Genomic DNA, 21,307 nt, shown 5'->3' with positions numbered 1-21,307 from the left:
CGCCACCGAGCAGCCTCCCCGGGCTTGGCCCACGGCTCCCGAGCCAGCCCTCGGCCCTACCCCGCACCCCCGTGCCCGCCCTGCCATTTTCTATTAGGATGTGTTCGGTAGGGGCCTCCGGAGGGCACGTCGAGGGTTTACGGTAGGCAGCCTACCAATCGGAGCCCGCAATGCAGAGAAGTCAGTTTCGGCCTCCCGGCAGCCCCAGAGCCTCCTTCCCCTCGCTCCACACCTACTGTACCCGCGAGCGGACGGGCGCCGGGGCGCGCGGGGAGGGCGGACGGGCGCCGCGGCGTGCGCATGCGCGCTGGGGTTGTTTTTCACAAAGCGGCTCTTAAAGTGAGCTGGCAGCCTCCAGCCGCCCGTCTTTGTAAGGAGACCACTGAAACGAGCAGGAGCGCGGAGCAGCTGCGGCGGCTGCCCTGACTTTTGAAGAAATCTCAATGAACTATTTGTAGAGATCACTGATCCTGCCTGCACGCTTTTTGCACGGCCAAGACATCGATCAGTGTTAGCTGAGGATCACATTTCATATGCGATCTTGACTTTTTTTTTGGTCTTACATTATATTTTTATAGATTTTGTTATAAACATGGTGCTGGGAAAGGTGAAGAGTTTGACAATAAGCTTTGACTGTCTTAATGACAGCAATGTCCCTGTGTATTCTAGTGGGGATACAGTCTCAGGAAGGGTGAATTTAGAAGTTACCGGGGAAATCAGAGTGAAATCTCTTAAAATTCATGCAAGAGGACATGCGAAAGTACGCTGGACCGAATCTAGAAACGCCGGCTCCAATACTGCCTATACACAGAATTACACTGAAGAAGTAGAATATTTCAACCATAAAGACATCTTAATTGGACATGAAAGAGGTAAGTTTTGTATTATTCAGAAAATACTTATCCTATTTTGGGAAAGCACTCTTTTTTTTCTGAATTAATGTAATTCTCCTCCTAACATAATACAGTTTGAAAGATTAGCAAAGTTGAAAGATTGGGCTTCTCCTTGACATTCATCGTGTACTAAATCGTAATGCTTGCAGGCATCTGCAAAGTGACTGCAAACTGCACTTATTCAACCTCTACTGTACCAGCTTGGTCTGTGCCATACGCACTTGCAATCCATTTGCACCTTATAAATTCTGCTTCATCTGATTCAGTTCATTTATTAGGATGTTTTCTGATCCGTTGCTAAATGCTGGGGTCCTTTATTAGATTTTTTACCCCCTTGTGCCTGGCAGCCTTAAATCTAAAAAGTAAGCTCTGAAGAAATGGAATAGCGTTTTTAAGTGGGTTAGAAGATGTATTTTATTTTTAATTTTGACCCGTAAAAGACTTTAAAGAATTGATCATTGTTCTTTGATAAAGGCTTTCTCTGGCTTATTTTGACATATGGTATCAATACCCCACGTGTTTTTTTCCCCTATTTTTTTCCCACCTTCGTTCCTTTAGAAATTTACATTGAGCATTCTCTATTTAAAAGGACAGTATCTTCCATTATGCTACATTTCAGGTCTCTTTTAGAAGCCATTTAGGGTCAGTAATTTTCTTTTCCGAGCATCCTGCCTAACTTTGGGACGTGCATTCAATGAAACCCGAGCCAGTCAAATGGAATTGAAAAGTATTTGGCACATTGGATTCGATGATTTGTTTAGAAAGGGAAGATACAGGCTTGTCAAAGGGAGAAGGGGCCCTGAGATTTCCAATCTATTGTTTAAATGGTTACATTGTGGAAATATAGGAGACTCTAAGCTTGTTTTTCTAAGTTTCCACCCTTTGTTAGAAGCGGTTCAATCCTGTTTCGGACCAGTTCTGGGGGGTGGTGAGGAGGGGCGCTCGCTGTGCTCTCCGCAGATTGGTTACACGCGTCAGGTGGTGGCGATGACTTAATTCCTAGCCCAAGAAGAATATAATGTTAAAACTGGTTATGTAATTTTTGTGTTTCTTTTTTAATGCAGTCTTTAGTTGAGATGATGACGATTTTTAAAAAGAGTAGAGCACACTCTGATCTTTTTTCTATTAAAATTATACATCCCCGAGGAACTGCCAACTAAGGCAAGTGTAGCAATGAAAGATGCTTGGAGTTACATCATTCATACATTATGTTTGAACTACTAAGGTTAAATCAATTCTTGAGTTGGGTTTTAGTATTTACATATAGCAATTTGCATTCCTAAATGAGCTCTAAAATAATCTCTCCAGGCAGTACATTGATTTAAAAAGAATTTTTTTTAAAGATGCAAACGCCTAATGACAGCCTGGGTATTTGCTGAAAAGCGGGCACGCGACTTTAAACCTTGCTGACCATTGCAAATTTTTTATAAAATGGGAAAGGAGGAACAAAGGTTTTAAAAGGGGAGTTGAAGCTTGCGGTGGGGTGGGAGTAGGACAAGTATTGGGCACACTTGGCGAATTCGTTATTGGAGCTCCGCGCCCCGCACGAGATGCCACTTAACCCCTGCAAAGCGTGGACAAGCCATACGCCTGGAATAGTTTCAATGACTTAAAACTGGGACCTCTCAAACTAGCCTGGTGGCCGAGACCCCGCCCCGGGCGGCCGGCGATAGGCGGAGCCGGGTTTGTTAGCCTGTTGCTAAGGCGATGCCAGGCCCTGATTGGATTGGGCACGGGCGGGTGGGGCGAGCGCCGGCCGGGCGCGGCTTGGAACCGGCGTGCGCCGGTAAAGGTCCCTCCAGTGCGGCGTCCCCGCCCGCGGCCCCCTCCCCCCGGGTGGCGGGGGGGGGTGCGTGTACCTGGGGTACCAGGCTCCCCACTCATCCCACCGCACCGTGTCTGCCTCCACTTGCCACCCGGAGCGGCGGCCACTTGGGGTTCGGGGGGCGGGGGGAGGCTCCTGCCGCCTTCACAGGTGCCCCAGGGCTCCGGGCGCCACGGCAGCTCCGTCTCTCGGGGGGAAACTTGGCGTCGGCCGACTGGACAGGGCCGCGCCTGCCTCGCGGGGGCCCCTGCCAGGCGTCAGGTGGCGTCGAGCTCTGCCCACCCCCGCCCCGGGCCGAAACAAAACGTGATTCCCGGCCGACGGGCTACCTTGCTCGGACGGCGAGTCCGCCGGGCCGGGGAGGGAGAGAAAAGCGCTCTCGGCGTGGAGAGCTGCGCGGGGGTGGGCGGCCTGGCCGCGCCCCGGTCTGCCCCTCGGCCCGCGGCGAAGGTGTCAGGGTGGCCCGAGCCAGATGGAACCGGTCGCCGGCTGGGGCGCGCAGAGCGGAAGCGCGGCGGCGCGGGCCCCGCCCCTCCCCAGCAGGCTAGGCTGCGCGGGCGCGAGCGCGAGCGCCGCGCCGCCTCTGCTGGATGTATAGCGGGGCGCGCGGGCGGCGGCGGCGGCGGCGCGCGGCCGGGCCGGCTGGGATCTGCTCGCGCCGGTTTAGGCCGGTCCGCTCCTGCTCCGGTCTAGTTCTTGATTGACAGCCCGGCACTTGTTTACCACGGCGCGGCCGCCGCCGCTCGCCTCTGGGAGCCTGCTGAGCTGGCACAAAAAACGCGAGCGGGGCAGGAAGAAAGGCGGCGCGGCGAGGCAAACTTCGGGCGGCTGCGGCCGCCGCGGGGCTGGGGCTCGCCACTCTCCGGCCGCCGCGGGTGCTGAAACCCGCCCGGAGATGATCGGCGCGCAGGGGGGCGAGGGCGACAGGGCCGGGACTGAAGGGAGGCCCCCGGGGGTGGGGGGTAAATCGAGGAAACACACAAAGGCGCGCGCCTTCCTCACCTCCTCTCCGTCAGTCGCGGCGCTTGGGGCACGTTCAGAACCTGGGAGGAGGGAAGCTGAGTGGTCAGACCCGTTTGTCTCCTGCTGCACGGGAAGGGAAAAGGTGTCTCCACCGGGGAGACGACCTAAGCAAGACAATTACATAATGAGAGGAGCGAGGCAGTCCGCTGACATGTCCCGAGTGCCAGGCTAGCATCCTCTCCCGGCCCTTACCCAGCTTCTTAGGAAAACAGTTAAGGCTGTTTGGTCACCCAGAGAACTAACATCAAAACGATGCCTTTTATTCTGCCAAACAAATGGGACGTCGTTTTTCAAAGCTGCAAGGGTTGCTTCCCTGTAAATCCCCTTCCAGACCCAAGGTACATACAGACCCAAGGTGTGTTACATACATGCACACGCTTAACTGGTCAAAATGCACCTAGGTTCAATACAGGATTTATTTTCGGCAGTGAAAGTCATATTAAAATCACTGGCTTTTTTAACTCCTCGATTTACATATTTTTCTAAGGGTTTTATAACCAAGGGTACAGGATCAGAACTGAGTGTTGAAAGGTTTAAGTGATTGTCTTAATATAAACTTAAGCAGAGGCAAAATAAACATCTTAGACTGGGATTTAATCTTTTAAATCTCAAACCTTTTGTTTGAGGTGTGTATGGTACCTAGAGTTGGTTTTATTCCATTACAGTTTTTAATTTTCAAGTACCCATGGGGTATTACGTGTTAATTATCCCCATTTTAAAGATGGGACAACTAAGGACTGAAAAATGTATGCAGTGTAAGTGATCAAGTTGCAATTGTAGCCTGAATAATTGTGGATGTCTTTAAAGGTGTGAAAGTGTGTGGCCATGATGAGTGTGCAAAGGGTTTCATTACGTTTTTCTATCTTTTAGATGACGATAATTCCGAAGAAGGCTTCAACACTGTCCATTCAGGAAGGCATGAATATGCATTCAGTTTCGAGCTTCCACAGACGTAAGTTTGATGAGTAATAGACATTTCACAAACATACATGCTTTTTTAAACTTAAATAGCCTCAATTTAAATAGTTTTCTTTGTTTAAAAAAAAACCCTTTTCATTAATGAAACTTGCTGGCAGAAAACAATATACTTAAAAAGGAAGCTATTTTTTTAATCTGGTGTGGCAAAATCTTAAAAATAAAAATTCTCAGTGCTGTGTCAAGATTTATTATAAGGTATTTAAAACCTGAATGGTTTAACAGTGAACTGGAAAAATGCTAATCAGATCAAAGTAAGTAAACATTTGTTTCCATCATTTTAGCATTACTAGAAAAGGTAGATCCTATCAAATAATCTCATTTGGTGGATTACAAAATTTAGTATTCTACCTTTTCTTCTAATTCTAACCACAGCAGTAAGATAAGGTAAAATAACTAAGAGTAGTCTCTGGTATGTGAATTAAGTACCTTCAATTCATAGATTGCAGGCACACATACCTGGACTTTAGAAGGGAAGAAACATCTATCAGATTTTGTAACGAATTAGAGGCATGGGCTTAAATTGTAGTTTCAGAGAAAGAAGGATGTAATAAATTGTTGGAGAAAGTGAACTCCCTAAAAGTTTTAGTATTTTATTATATCATCTAACATACTAAAACATAAAAAGTAGTACTTTCTGTAATTGGTTATTCTAGATAATGAGCTTAGATTCCATAAGAATCAAGTGCTAGAATATGCAAAATTCCTTACTCTAGTGCTGGTGTGCATAGAATTCATAAATGATATTTTTTCAGAATATTCTATGTGCCATATTACTTGAATATAACTTTGAATATGACAATTTAATTTACTTTCTGAAAGAAAGCATTTAACGGAATATTGGGATGATACTGTGTCAATTAAACTTGCATTGCGCATTCCCAGTAGGATTATTGAAAGGGAACTAAACTCTATGACAAAGCTTCCTGAAAGTACTAGAATCTAAATGAGTGAAAAATGGTTCTGATTCTCATGAGTTCAGTGCAAATATGTTTGTTTTAAGTCTATTGAGAAAAGCCAAAAAGCCTGCTCACAGAAGCGAGGAAACTAGCGCCAGAGCTATAGCACAGCAGGCAGTGCATGTGCATTTGTCTTGAATGTTGCGGTCCAGGGTTCGATCCCCTGCACACCATATTGTCAGCTGAGCCCTCAAGGAGGGATCCCTGAGTACCACCGGGTGTGGCCCAAACACAGAGAAAACTAGAAAGTATAAGTGGAGTTGTTTAGAGTTTGGGTGGACTTCCGTGAAATGTGAATTTTTTTAAATCAAATGGTGGTAGGCCCTAATTAGTTGCTATAAAGAAATGATGCTTAGCTAGTGAAAAGTGAAGCACTGTAGAGAATTTGGTCTGAATGTTAAACTAGTGTCTAAATAGAAATAGTTAAGCCATAAGTTCTTCACCTTTGAACTTTCATAATTTTGCCACCCGCATTAAATGGTAGCCTCTGAATTTAAAGGAACTATATTCTGGCTTTTTAAAACACAAATTTTTAAAAAGACACAACTACTATATTTGGAAATGAAAGGTTTTTCTCCCAATGACTTATCCCTTTGGAAATTTTTTAAGATACATTTGATACCTCATTAAATTTTTTTAAACAGTACAGTACATTAATGCTATTCTGCTGACCTACTGTATAAATATTGGAAAGAGGTATAAGATTAATATATTGACCTTTATATTCTACACAGACCACTTGCTACCTCATTCGAAGGCCGACATGGCAGTGTGCGCTATTGGGTGAAAGCCGAATTGCACAGGCCTTGGTTTCTACCAGTAAAATTAAAGAAGGAATTTACAGTCTTTGAGCATATAGATATCAACACTCCTTCATTACTGGTAAGAACTGATTGAATTCTTTATATTCTTTGTTTTTGGCATATAAATACTAAAGAATAATCACCTAAACTATTCGATCTTTATCATTTTAAAGTAAAATTTCTTTTAAATTCAATAATTTTAATATGTATGCCAAGCGTATACAAATTAATGACGAATATGCTCATAATCTAATATCACAATAAATTTAAGTAATTTTTAGTCAACCAGTATGAGAACTCTTCGAGAAGATAACTGCAAAATTGGATCTCTGTTCCCTGGATAATTTTAATGAAAGAACAGTAATACCAATTATTATTAGGGCAATATATGCTTGAAAATCTAAAATTTATCCTGTATTATTCCAACACAGGGATAGTTGTCAAACGATGGGGAGATTATCACATTATTGAAAAAACTGTTTCATTAGAAAGATTTTTAGTTGCTTTTTTTAATGAGATTCGAATTTGACAAACTTCATTTTGGTTTAAGTAAATGATAACCTCCTTAAGCAAAGGATTAACCTTTAAAATAAGTTTTCCCTTTTTACGTATTCTTAAAAACATTTATATTTGGAATTATAACTCAGTCACTTTCTGAGCTGCCTTTTTGAAAGGCAGTTTTAATAGAATGTGGAAAGGGTTTTTTTTGTTTGTTTGTTTTGGTCTATTGGTATTTAATTACTCTGTATCTAAATTGTGTGAGCTAAAACTAAGTTTGTGGAATATTATGTTAAGCCTTGTACCTTCTCCTTTAATTGAATAAAAATTTATATGGAGATTGATATGATGGAAATATAATCATTCTTAAAGTATAAAGGGAAAAAATGATGCTTTTAATTTTAATTATAAAAAACTTAGGATTGCATTTTTAAACATCGTTATACCAAATTCTGTATTGATCTTTCTTTGTGTATTTCTTGCAGTCACCTCAAGCAGGCACAAAAGAAAAGACTCTCTGTTGCTGGTTCTGTACCTCAGGCCCAATATCCTTAAGTGCCAAAATCGAAAGGAAGGGCTACACCCCAGGTATGTCAGAAGTATATTCCTATAAAAGCTGACTTTCTCTCTTAGAGTTATTCATTCTGTTCAGTGAAAACAATTCCTGTTCAAAAAGAACATAAATTGTCCTTTAAATAGTTCATTAATTTTTCTCCCTGTAGGTGAATCAATTCAGATATTTGCTGAGATTGAGAATTGCTCTTCCCGAATGGTGGTGCCAAAGGCAGCCATTTACCAAACACAGGCCTTCTATGCCAAAGGGAAAATGAAGGAAGTCAAACAGCTTGTGGCTAATTTGCGTGGGGAATCCTTATCATCTGGAAAGACAGAGACTTGGAATGGGAAGTTGCTGAAAATCCCACCAGTTTCTCCCTCTATCCTCGACTGTAGTATAATACGTGTGGAATATTCACTAATGGTATGTATAGATTTAAGGGTTTTGCATTTTTAATCCTAAGTTATAAATATGTCATTCTATATTTCTTGTGCACACACATATATGTACATACACACGTATAAGCCTTTATGGTTTATAATTCCTAAGTTTACCAGTGTATGAATACATTTTAGTGTACTGTCTAGCGTACATACAAAGGAAAAACTTGCGTATTTTTTATATATGTGTATGTATGTATGTAAAACGGAGCTTATGATAAACAGTATCTCCTTCAATGTTTAGGTATATGTGGATATTCCTGGAGCTATGGATTTATTTCTTAATTTGCCACTTGTCATCGGTACCATTCCTCTGCATCCATTTGGAAGCCGAACCTCAAGTGTAAGCAGCCAATGTAGCATGAATATGAACTGGCTTGGTTTATCCCTGCCTGAAAGACCTGAAGGTAATTTGATAATACATATCTGAGCTTAATATTTTGAAGAATTTCATTTGCTTCTGATAATTAATTAAAGAGCTGTCTATACCCTATACGATAGTAGACTTCCCTAATGTTAGATTAAAATTGTAAATTTCCCTAGTTTTTGTTCACAAAAGTTATTGTTTTACTTTGGCATTCCTTTTTAATACCTACTATTCTGTGTATTTTGACATGCATAAGAACATGCTGTTCGAATTGCGTGTATCTTTTTCCTCCAGCACCACCCAGCTATGCAGAAGTGGTGACAGAAGAACAAAGGCGGAACAACCTTGCACCAGTGAGTGCCTGTGATGACTTTGAGAGAGCTCTTCAAGGACCACTGTTTGCATATATCCAGGAGTTTCGGTTCTTGCCTCCACCACTTTATTCAGAGGTAAGCACCAACTTACCAGATATGAAATGGGCCGACTCTGTTTAGAACACTATCAAGCTTCTAAAAAATAGAATTAGGATTTAATTATCATGATAATAGGAAAAATTGGAACAACAAATGAAAAGATTGGTGTAGGATAGTCTCCAAGGGACGAATGGAGACGTTACTGGCGCCCGCTCGAGCAAATCAATGAACAACAGGATGACAAGTGATACAAGTGATAATAGGAAAAAGTAGAGCAACAAATGAAAAGATTGATTTAGGATAGTGTAGGGCTGTTCACTTATAAATTATTTGAATAATGAGCTATACTTGTGGTTTACAAGATTCCCGATGAAGGATTAATAGATTTTTTTAATGCATAAGAACTGGGTTTTGTAAGCATAGCAACAAATTACCTTGTTAGATATGGGAGAATTTAGTTCTTTTCTCTTTTTTTTTTTTGTTTTGTTTTTTTTGTTTTGTTTTGTTTTGGTTTTGGGGGCTTTTTTTCCTTTGTTTTTTTACTTTTTGGGTCACACCTGGCAATGCACAGGGGTTACTCCTGGCCTTGCACTCAAAAATTACTCCTGGCGGTGCTCAGGGGACCATATGGGATTCCTATGCAAGGCAAACGCCCTACCCGCTGTACTATCGCTCCAGCCCCAAGAATTTAATTCCCGTATTGTGAACATTTTCATTTGTGGGGGAAATAACGTGAAGAATATCCTAATTCCTTCACAATAGATTTTTGTTTTTCTTCATCTCATATTGATAGCAACTAAACACTTTGGTGAAAAAAATAATGGCTCGCCCTTAGAGAAACAGACTGGTGAGAAAAACAAACTTGGAAGCAAAATATTACATAACAATGTGATAGGAGCACAGTACATTTGAGGAGCATTTTTTATTGGCCATATGGTCCCAAGCACCATCAGGACTGATTCCTGAGTGCAGAGCCTTTGGGAACCAGGAGGTGCTTCCTGAGCAGGTGATTCTAAGCTGAATTTGGAAGGATAAACAGAAAGATTGAGGAATTAGAGAGAGGGGTATCCATTCTTCAGAATAGATACAGATGTAACATGCTTTTTGAGGGACTTTATTGATCTTGATTCTGATATCATTGATTTTCAAAATTACTAGTATTTGCTCTTTTTTGTTACTGTAGTTTAAGTAGCTATTTCACAATGAAATGTTATTCCCAAATAATAACAGCAGGTAGGGCACTAACTTTGCATGAGGGAACTAATCTGGAGCAAATCCAGGTTCAGCCCCAGGCACCCATAGAGACCTCTGGACAAGCAGGTGTGACCCCAAATGAAGGGATCTTGTTTCACTCATCCACAGGTGTCTTTTAAAAAAAAATTCATTAAGACGTTGAGTGGATGACTCAGGTTTTCTTTGGGTGTACTTAATCCGCTTCATTCATTGATTACAGGATAATCAGAATCTCCTAGAAATTCCAAGACATAACATTTAATTCCCCTATTATAAAAAAGCTGTTGGATTCTAAAAATATTCTTTCACTTATTAGTGAAATACTTCTGCCTTTTCTCTCAACATCATTTTTGATTGGATTTGAGACTTCTGGCTTTGGGAGAAGGGGGAATTTGGGGCCAACTCCAGCAGTGCTCAGGAGTCACTCCTGGTCTTGCTCCAGACCGTATGAGCTGCCAGTGACCAAACCCAGATTGCATGTACAGGAAGGACACTTCCTTATCATCTGTACTATCTCTCCTTTGGCTTTTTAAGTGATTTTAAATCGAAGTATAAATATAAAATTTTAAGTAGTTTATCAAAATCCTGTCTCCTTCCAAAGTAAACTAAATTAAGAAAACTAAAAACTGTAAATGTTTTCAAGATTCAGGGTGTGATTCAATTAACATCAAGCCACATGAGGGTGAAGTGGAATACTAGGTCCTATTACAGATGTTTTTAAAGAATTTGCAACTTTACATTTTTTCCTTCAAAATTGTGTTTAGGTTAAAGCTTCTAATACACTTTGAAATTTCCCATATTAAAAAAAACAAGTACTTGGATCTTGTCCAAAAGCTTTTTTTTTTTTTTTAAGTGAAAGAAAAATTTTGCTCCCAACAGTTTGTTGCCACTGAGAAACAACTGAAATACATTCACTTTTAAGTATATGTATATATGAAATCATTCCAAAGATAGGAATTTGGGCTTTTAGGGCATTTGGAGTTCACCATTGTTATTTTTTGATAAATGCTGTATGCCAGGATCCTCTCAAGGTTTTTATTTACATCCATGAGTTTCCTCATAATAAATACTGTGAACATTGTTTACACAACTGCATTCTTCCCAAAACCTAGAGTTGACTTTTTTTTTTTTTTTTGCAAAAGGATGAGAAATATATTCAGCCAGAGGACGTCATTGTTAATAAAATGTTCTCCATCACATATTGTAGTACAGCTTACTGTGTATCTTAAGCTGAGAAAAACTGCACTCTCTGACCAAAGAACCTCTTGGCTTTTATGAAAGAAAACTGGACATAACCTTACAAGATGTCTTTAACCTAGTAATAGAATCAGCATATTTTTATGGATAACTAATGCTCAAAATCTTCGATAATTTGCTGCATTCCTACTAAACCTTATCAAATAAGTTCATAATTTTTTCACTTTTCTTTTTAGATTGATCCAAATCCTGATCAATCAGCAGATGATAGACCATCCTGCCCCTCTCGTTGAAGGTGTACTTGGTTGACTCAAGTTGATATGGGTTCCTAACTATCTCATCCCGGCTGAGGACAGAGCTGTATCTTGGAGACACGTTTTCAGAGGAAGTGGAATTGCTTTTGCCCAGAAAAAATGGCGAATACGTGAAACAACCAGTGATCAAGCTTTAGAAGCCTACAGCAACATTCTGGGACTGCTCCAACATGCTTGAAGATCTAAGCTTTTCTCTTTTAAAACTGGCACATACTAAGAGCAGTTTTCTTAGCCTATGGTCATACGTGTCAAGACACCACGTTGTAAAGAGGGATGATTTCCTTCTTTTGATTTGAAAATTTGCACATGCTCAATGCTTAACATTGTGCGGTTCGATGTCACTACAGCTTTTTTTTCCATTAATGCCAGACTCTTGATACTCTTTTAAAACTTGTTTGTGGTCAGCACAACAAGAACAAAAGAAAGCTTTGAAAAAACTTTAACGTGGAAAAGGCGCACTGACTTTTTTTTTTTTTTTAATTTAATATAGCCTGGACTTTACCTGCGTATGCACATGCTCAGAATTGTCCTACTAGGCTGACCATGTATCACCTCTTCAGCTTGGATCCTATTGTGGATTTATTTACAAACATCAAATGCCTTCAAGCCAATCCTTCTTGCTGTATGTTTTGTAGCCTACTGTAGTAGATATGCAACAGATATGTGGGAAAAGAGATAAGAGGAGGAAGCTAATAAGATGACTGTCAAGATTGTATACCTTCTTGGTTTCTTTTGAGAATTTGTTGCCTTTCTACTATTACAGCAAAGCAGCATTTTGTTACTGACTGCCTAAAATCACTTAATCTCAGGTGAACGCATCACTTGCCAAACTGTTGGAATGCTATTTGTGTTTTGTTGCACTGTTATTTTTTGTTTGGTTGGTTGGTTGGCTTTTCGGAGAGGGAAATTTGGAAAAGGGACATACACAAAAGTGATAACCCACCCGCATTCCCTTTTTATCATTACATATAAGAAGAAACTAGCAGAGCTAAGAATGGAGTCAAGAAAGGCAGTATGGCAGGCACCAACAAGGAGTTGGGCTGTTGCTCGTAAAAACTATTATTTTTACGATGATTTTATAAGTGTGGAAGTTTTCCAGTCACTGGAAAGGAGTCAAAAGTGCATTTATTTTTATACAGAGTTACTTAATTACCTCCGAAACACATATGTTGGAAATCATTTTTGCTAGTGCAGAGTATTTTAATGAACAGCAACATATAGGTAGGTTCAGACTATGATTAGAGAGGTCAGTATATACTTTGGCTGTCCTGTTCAAACTCCTGCAGTATGAAAACGCAAGTTTGTTCTAAGTATTTTACTTCACAGTTACAAATAACTAGACTGTGTGCTGGAATAATAACTTTTATATTTTTGTGGGATTTTTTAACAAAAGTATTTTTTCCATTATCACTAGACATGAGAAATCACTCATGTTAAGTATATGTAGATAAGATAGGAAGAAATATCAGTAAATTTTAATTTCTATTAAAAAGATAACTTACTGTTGGCTCATGACAAGTATACCAGCATTCATAATAGAACTTAAACACTGCATTTTCCAAGGTACCATTCTGTACTGATAAATATTTTAGAAGGAACTCAGCTCTGATGTTTTTAATGAAAATCAGGATCTCTGATGTTGCAACATATGTGTGATTTGGGTGTTAACATTTATCCTGCCATTTAACCCCACAATAATAACGTGGCTGAAAATAATAGTAACTCTGGCTTGGTGCTTGACCTGGTTAAATACTGTCTTAAAGCTTCATACAAAACAAATAGGCTTTTCCATAAGTGGCCTTTAAGAAAACATGGAAGACAATTCATGTTTGAAAAATGCTGACAGGGTGAGGAAAGCCCAGTATAAAAATGAATCACGTTTTAAGTGATTCAGTTAAAGGGTTTGGGCTCCCGTAGCAAACTAATACTAGATAATAAGGAAATGGGGGTGAAATATTTTTTTATTATTGAATCATTTTGTGAATGTCCCCCTCAAAAGAAGCTAATGGAATATTTGGCATAAAGGGCATTTGGTGGTTTTATTTTTGTTGGGGGGGAGGGATTGTCAGAAAATCCCTTTTCTTTTTTTCTCTTCTGTCTGACTAGGGAACAATTGTTATGCATAGCATTGGAATACTTACCACATATACTCTTGTACATGACACATGAAGCAAGAATGACCAATACTCTCATAATTGGCACGTGATCACATTATAAAGTGATAAACATTCTAATATATAAAACTTTATTAAATAAAGTTTTTTTTTCCAGTTAAGTATTTCTTTACTACTACGAGGCATTACTTTATTTTTTTCTAAATATTGGTCAATTCCTGACATAATATGTGAGAGTCACAATTGTATTCCAGTATTCGAGATAGATTCCTGATTTTTCAATTAGGAAAAGGTAAAATCCAAAATGTTAGCAAAACAAAGTGCAATATTAAATGTTTGCTTTATGGATTATATTCTATGGCTGTTTGTAATTTTTTTCCTTTTTTTATTTGGTGCTGAATATGTCCTTCCTTGTAGGCTCTGTTTTAAGAAAACAATATGTGGGAAATGATTTAATTTTTCCTATTGCTCTTCCTTGTGGAAAATAAAAGTGTTTTTGTTTTTCTTTTTTGTAAAATTGTTTGAAGATTTATTTGAATCTTGTTTGAGTAACTCACCATACATGCAGACGCTATTTACAATTAAACTATTCTAAACCATTCCAGATAAAAAATCAGTTACAGACCACCACAAAAAAAGTTCGTCCAAAGGATTAAAGAAATTTCAAAATACTAATTATAGCTTCAATTCTAAATTATGGATATTTTTGGTAAAATCTATTGGTTACATAGGGGCTGGAGCGATAGCACAGCAGGTAGGGCATTTGCCTTACACACAGCCGACCCGGGTTCGATTCCCAGCATCCCATATACTCCCCTGAGCACCGCCAGGAGTAATTCCTGAGTGTAGAGCCAGGAATAACACCTGTGCATTGCTGGGTATGACCCAAAAAGCAAAAAAAAAAAAAAAAAAATCTATTGGTTACGTACATTTCAATCTTATGTATAAACTGAGCTTGGCTAACATGAAGCTTTCCTTTCAGGTACTTTTTCTCTTGTGAAATGTCAGTTTTTGGTTTTGCAAGAATACATAAATTTAGGTGGCTGACAATGCAGAGAATTAGGCATGTGAATGAGGCCTTGCATGCAGTGGACCTTCTCTGATTCCTGGGACATATACGGTTCCCTAAGCATCAACGGGAATGGCCTCTGAGCACAGAGCCAGCAGCAAACCTTGAGCACAGTGGAGTGTGGCCCAAAACCAAAAGGGAGTTAAAAACTGGAAAGATAGAACAGTGGGTAGGACTCTTGCCTTTTATGTGCTGATAGAACACTTGGTAAGACTGGTCGTACATGTGCCTGACCTTTGTATCCTATAGGGTCCCCTGAGCACTGCCAGGAGTAGTGCAGAGCCAGCAGTGACTCCAGAGCATCACAGAAATAACCCCCCTCAAAAAAATTTGTCACAGTTTATTGAATGACTACTAAGTACATTTTATGGAGACTACTATTGTAACACAGACTCCAACTATTTGTGGAGTAAAACAATTAGTAGATTACTGGAATGAATTGAATACAGGTAGCCAAATAATGCTCAGAACACATTTTATCTCATCTCACACATTATTTCATGCCCTTACTCATGCTACTCATTCTTTATTAGTCTCTTTCATTTTTGATGAACCAGGATAGATGACCCTAGCTTTTATAGCTCACAGGGAAACGTCTTTAGGCTCCCAAATTCTTGTCAGGGGAGATTGTGACCGGCCATTGTTCCGTGTCACACAAAATGGGTTTCCTAAAGGAGAGTATTTAGTTTCCTAAAAGGAAGATAGTATATTCTTTGAATTTCCAGTGCTGTCCAAATCATCGGGCAGGAGCAATAGCACAGCGGTAGGGCACTCGCCTTTCACGCGGCCAACCCGTGTTCGATTCCTCCGCCCCTCTCGGAGGGCCTGGCAAGCTACTGAGAGTATCTCGCCCGCACGACAGAGCCTGGCAAGCTACCCGTGGCATATTGGATATGCCAAAAACAGTAACAATAAGTCTCAGAATGAGAGACGTTACTGGTGCCCTGTCGAACAAATGGATGAGCAATGGGATGACAGTGACAGTGACAGTCCAAATGATCAGCAATGGTACCTTGCAGCTTATTAGAAAGTCAAAAAAATACCCAAGAATATTGACCCAAAATCAGTTTGTTTGATTGCCAGGTTATTTCTAAGCGAAGTGTGAGAAGCTCTAGAACATACCAAGGAAAGATTACTGAATAGGCACCTTTGTTTTCTTGAACCCAAAGCTGTAACTTGGCTAAAGATTTGGGGCACTTAATAAATGTAAAGTAGTTATGCCATTTTTAATCTACAGCTCTGATACTTTTGAAATAGAACTTTGTGACCACTGGGATGATGACAGTTATACCTTTGGAATTCCCATATCATCAATATTTCTCAAACTTCTATAATTAATTTATTTTTCTTGTTTTCAAAAGCAATAGAGGGAGATTCATTTTTCCCTTCACTAGAAAAAAAGTATTGATATAGGAATTTTGGCTTTTGAGGAACATAGTCAGCAATGTTTTAAGAAAAAAAAAATTATTAGGTAAATAACTCAGATATGGCAAACATAAATATGAAAAAGTCACTTTAGATCACAAAACTAGTAGTTTAAAAATCAAAAATCACATATACCTAACTGGAAACAGAGCTGTCAACACTGTCTGACTACTGAGCACCATAAGGAAAAAAAGACCTTTTTCAAACCAGCTTCACAGATAACAGCTTAGACACATGATGTCGAGAAATATACTAGGCCAAAAATGCAATAAAAATGCTTTAGAAAAAATTCTAGCATCTAGTATTAAAATCTAGTCAGGCCAGTGGCAGACAGCATGCATTCGCCAAATTCAACCCAGTCACTGGAAAAAATAAAGACTATAATCAATGTGATTAAGAGAACAAATGTTTATGACTTTTATATTAAAGAACTTCTGATAAGAGCTAGACATGATTCACTATTATATGACCATGCATGTGTCCCCAGACCTTGTTTTCTAAGACCTGTCTGGTCTTAGAAATGCTGGTGATAAGTTTAAAAAAACAACAACTAGACACAAATTTTTGCTGCTTCTGAATTCAAGACTTGCATAAGCCCCTAGGTCAATTTTTCATTCAAACAAAATCATTACTACTTACTCCCTGGCACTGGTTATTCTCTGAGAATATTAACAAAGTTGAATAATGAATTCGAATATCACTTTTTATAATTTTAAATTTTGTTTACTGACATGTAACATCTTACCAGTTAATGGAAGAATGTAAAAGACTTGAATATGCTGTCCTAATTTTTCACCTTATCAAAATTTTGCCAAAATTTCCAACAGTAATGATACAACTAAAGAAATTTGTGAAGGGGCTGGAGAGATAGTATGGCAGGTAGGGCACTGACCTTGCAAGTGGACAACCTGGGTTAAATCCCCAGCATCTATATATGTTCTCCTGTGCCCACAAGGAGTGATTCCTGAGTTGCAAAGCCAGAAAATAACTCCTGAACACTGCCAGGTATAGCCCCCCTCCGTCAACTCCCACCTACCCTCAAAAAACTTCGGAGTACTATAATATAATATTATTACTTTAGGTAAATATATTTTTTTTGCTGAAGGAAAAACACCATGTAATCTTTATTGAATATTGGAATTTTATTTATTAGATTTTCTTCTCAAATTAACAACTGAAATAAGAGAAATGCAAATATCAAGAAAAGGAGCCAGTTTTTTTTTTTTAATCTGCTTTGCTTTTTTTTTTTTTTTAATCTATATTACCACCTTCTAGTGCAAGGCACATTTTATAATCTTGCCAGGCTGGAATACCAAAAAGTGATACTTAAAATGTTAAGGAAAAAAGTAAAATAACAAAGACACACAACATGCAGCAATGTCCAGTTGGCAACCTATAAATGCACACCCAGAACCCACAACAAAAATCACCTGCGTTCTTTTCCAAGTCCATTAATTCCAAAATTGGAGAAGCAGAGGAGAAAATGTTCCTATCCTTTAGTATTCTTCCTCCCATTCAAAAACCAATTTTAGGACAGACTTGAGACCATACAGCCATAAAATATACGCTGTACAGAGAAATCATGGACCAATGCCTTAGGCTAGTGAGCTTTTATGAGTGCTTTGAGCAGACAGATTAAGAAAAGTCCAATAAATTCTCTCATTACTTTGACTTCTGTAATGGCCTCAGATGACTGCCTTAACAAAATATCAATTTCTTCTCTCAGTTCTAGGGACTGAATGTCTGAAATCAAGGTGTTGGCAGGTCGAAGTTCTTTCCGAAGTGTGGAGAGGAAAATACTTCCTTCCCTCGTCTTGCTTCTGGTGGGGACTTGGGATCTTTGGCATTCCTTGAATTATAGATGCACCACTGAAATCTCTACATATCTGCCTCATGCACATGTGCCAGTGTACTTCTGTATTTCACGGGTGTTCTCCTCCTACTGTGTCTCTTTTCTTAGAACAGTACTAGCATGGTGAATTAGTGCCACCTAGTATAACTGACCTGATAAAAAAACTTATTGCCTCTTCAATGACCCTTCTCCACACCGAGGTATAGGGATTAAAACTAGCCTGGCAAGGGGCTGGAGTGATAGCACAGCGGGTAGGGCATTTGCCTTGCACGCGGCCAACCCAGGTTCGATTCCCAGCATCCCATATGGTCCTCTGAGGACCACCAGGGGTGATTCCTGAGTGCAGAGCCAGGAGTAAACCCTGTGCATTGCCAGGTGTGACCCAAAAGCAAAAAAAAAAAAAAAAAAAAAAAAAAAACCCTAGCCTGGCAAGCTACCCATGGCGTATTCAATATGCCAAAAAACAGTAGCAACAAGTCTCACAATGGAGATGTTACTGGTGCCCGCTCAAGCAAATCGATGAACAACTGGACGACAATGCTTATAAAAAAAAAAAAAAGAAGAAAAGGAAAGAAATAAAGTCAGAAGAAGAGAGTAAAACTTCTGGAGATTTAACTAATCATCTTAAAAGTCACCCTCCTGTTTCCTGTTTATTTGCAGTCAGGATACTGTTGACTCTGACTTACATAAATGGAAGGAGAAAAATGAGGAAGATAAGGCAAGCTGAAACAGTCCTTCCTCCAAAGGGACATAGAGTATTCCTCTTCTCAGGGTGATATTTGTTACTTCAAAGATAATCTACTAACTTAGTACTAGAGTTAGTACTAATTAGTACTCCAAATTAATACTAGAGTTTTTCAAGTGGAAAAAAGTGAACCTGGGGTATTTTCATTTGGGCAATGTTACTAAGGTATAAAATTTAAAAACCTGGCGAGTGGGATACATAGAAGTTTTAGCTACAACTCTCTCCCCATATTACACAGTGAAATTCCCTTACAATATACTCTTGGCCTCACTCTAATAGAATGCAACATAATAGAGTTTTGTTACCTTAGGGTATTATATACACCCTCTATGCCTATCTGACAGTTGGCTTTCCCAATTCAATAAAGGAGAAGAAAATTGCTCCAATATAAGGAAAATCTATTAACTTGCTTAGTTCTCTAAGGTGCTATTTTTCAGTATGCTGAAGCACTAGCTTACAAAATATCATCATAGAAATAAAAAAGATCTAAGCAGGTAAAACCAGGAAAATATATTCCTAAATTAGGGGACAGATTGTATGTCTGTTTCCCTCAATCTTCTTTATCCTAAGCCACATAAGATAATTTGTAAAATAGAGAAGTGGTAAGCATGTACTTTTCCATGGCCTGTCATAAAAATCTATCTAGGAAGCACCTATAATAATGTCAGGTATTAGGCAATGCTATCTTTCTTTATATTATTTATCCTTACAGCAACTTTCAAAGTGGCTATTACTTCTATTTTTCAGATGGCGAAACTGTTTTCTAGACAGGTGAAACAACCATCACAAATCACACATGTTTCATTTAGTCAAATTAAAGACTAGTGATTCACATTCAAGACTAAGTGGCTTAAAATGCACTAAATCACATAGATCATTGTTAACCTCTTATGGGAACCAAGCCTTTGTCTTCAGAAAGCCACACTGAAGCATAAAATTCATTCATTCTTATTAGAATCCCACAGGGCCTAGACATGAGAATGGTAGATGTTGATAACAGGTCTAAAGAAGATGAAGAGGATCTAGAATACTGGGTGCAAATGTGACAATTCTGAGTTCATAAGGAATAACTAGAGAAGTTAAGGGCAAGTCAATATATGTTGTCTTCATCACAGGAAGAAAGGTCAGTGAAAAGCAAACTGCCAAGGGGAGAGGTGGAGGAGATTCAGCAAAAGAGATCTAAGGGGAAAACTGGGTCACAGAACTGTGTCTTCTCTCTCATCCACCTTGCTCCATGGGAATGCCTCAGTGAATTATCTAAGACTTGTCTGACTCCTCTGAAAAGGAAACTAATTAACACTTTCACGTGAAGGTAGAGCCATTTTAGCAAGTCATTTCTTTAGTGTATGAGTAATAAGTACTGCTCAAGACAGTCAATTAAGTGGAAGTGGTAAAGCAACTTGACTTTAAACATCCTTCATGCACACTAAACGTTTGAATTTTATTTTATTATTTTTCAATAGGGGACATACCCAGAGATGCTCAGAGGTTACCAAGGTCAAACCTGGGAGTGCTAGAGTGGAGGTCGTATGATCAAATTCAGGGTTTCACACCTGCGAGGCGAGGCATGTGTTCTACCACTTTAGTCATATTTCTGCCTCCCCTTTGGTATTTTTTACTTCTAACATTCATTCTTCTAATCATCAAGCCAACAGAGACACATTTTATGTAGCATTGAGTGCTATCTCTGCATTTCTTGAAAAAAATCAGAACAAAAGCCATTACATTTTCATTAGTTTTACACCACTATGCCATATACTATTGCTAGATTATTCAGGGTGATATTAGCTTTTTCCTTTCCATGTAAATATGGAAAGAAAAGATATATGTATGTACATATATGTATGTATACCATTTATAAATAAATATACCATTTATTCCCTTGGCTTTTATTATCAACCCTACGCTAATGATCCACATATACATTATCTCTCTATTTTGTGTCTTCTCTTTGCCCTTCTTAGTGATGTTACAGATATTTTATTTAATAATTCTCCCATTTCTAACAAAACAGAACAACATGTTTTAAAAATGAAGTCCTTATCTCATGCACCTAATTTCACACCCATAACTTCCCTTCTTTAAATTTTTTGTTTGGTTGGTTGGTTGGTTGGTTTGGGGGCCACACCTGGATGTGCTCAGGGATTACTCCTAGCGCTTCACTCAGGGATCACTTCTGATAGAATGTGGCAGAACCTATGAGATGCTGGGGATCAAACCCAGGAGAGGCATGTATAAGACAAGCACCCTCCCACTGTGCTATCTCTCTGACTCCATTCAGAGATTTTTAAATCTCTGATGACTAAAACACCAACTTCACTCATTCCCTCCCTTCCTCAGTTATGAAATCTTCCCTACGCCAAACAGTTCTGACATTTTCTTAGTCCTCTCTGGAAGAAGACTGCACTTTTTCCCCATTCCCTTTGCCACCCTTCTGGTCTAAGTTTTTATCCTATCTTACACTTTTCACTCACTTCCACCCATTTCAAAATCACAGCTTACATCTCAAGTCCTTAAAGTTTTTTTGGCCATTTCAACCCTCCTTGCCCTTAGCATTTTCTCTACCTCATGCCACTTGTTCTAATTTACTATCTAGTAGTCTTGCC

At 39.4% G+C, this 21,307-nt stretch overlaps 1 protein-coding gene and 1 pseudogene across 3 annotated transcripts; both read left to right on the top strand.

Moving 5' to 3' along the window:
• The first annotated feature begins 351 nt into the window (after positions 1-351).
• Positions 352-14,121, top strand: ARRDC3 (arrestin domain containing 3). Of its 3 annotated transcripts, XM_004613077.2 has the most exons (8): positions 357-872; positions 4,612-4,693; positions 6,410-6,557; positions 7,462-7,564; positions 7,699-7,955; positions 8,217-8,379; positions 8,634-8,788; positions 11,419-14,121. In XM_004613077.2, the coding sequence occupies exons 1-8, from the start codon at positions 593-595 to the stop codon at positions 11,473-11,475; spliced, it is 1,245 nt and encodes a 414-aa protein (XP_004613134.1). In that variant the 5' UTR covers positions 357-592; the 3' UTR covers positions 11,476-14,121. The 3 variants fall into 3 exon arrangements, with proteins under 3 accessions (XP_054976465.1, XP_004613134.1, XP_054976473.1); XM_055120490.1 differs by lacking the exon at positions 11,419-14,121 and having other exon boundaries at positions 352-872; positions 8,596-8,784; XM_055120498.1 differs by lacking the exon at positions 6,410-6,557 and having other exon boundaries at positions 815-872.
• Positions 14,122-16,513: 2,392 nt separating this feature from the next.
• Positions 16,514-16,639, top strand: LOC129401515 (small nucleolar RNA SNORA72; annotated as a pseudogene).
• The last annotated feature ends 4,668 nt before the right edge of the window (positions 16,640-21,307 follow it).

The sequence above is a fragment of the Sorex araneus genome, chromosome 1, assembly GCF_027595985.1.
Source record: "Sorex araneus isolate mSorAra2 chromosome 1, mSorAra2.pri, whole genome shotgun sequence".
NCBI classification, from domain to species: Eukaryota; Metazoa; Chordata; class Mammalia; order Eulipotyphla; family Soricidae; genus Sorex; species Sorex araneus.
This window is presented reverse-complemented; position numbering and strand designations above follow the sequence as displayed.

What these genes read in the sequence shown, in the direction of transcription:
- ARRDC3 (XM_004613077.2), top strand. Translation starts at nt 593, where the DNA reads ATGGTGCTGGGAAAGGTGAAGAGTTTGACAATAAGCTTTGACTGTCTT. An exon ending in CCTGCCTGAAAGACCTGAAG is followed by an intron (nt 8,380 to 8,633) that starts GTAATTTGATAA and finishes TTTTTCCTCCAG; the next exon opens with CACCACCCAGCTATGCAGAA. An exon ending in CTCCACCACTTTATTCAGAG is followed by an intron (nt 8,789 to 11,418) that starts GTAAGCACCAAC and finishes TTTTCTTTTTAG; the next exon opens with ATTGATCCAAATCCTGATCA.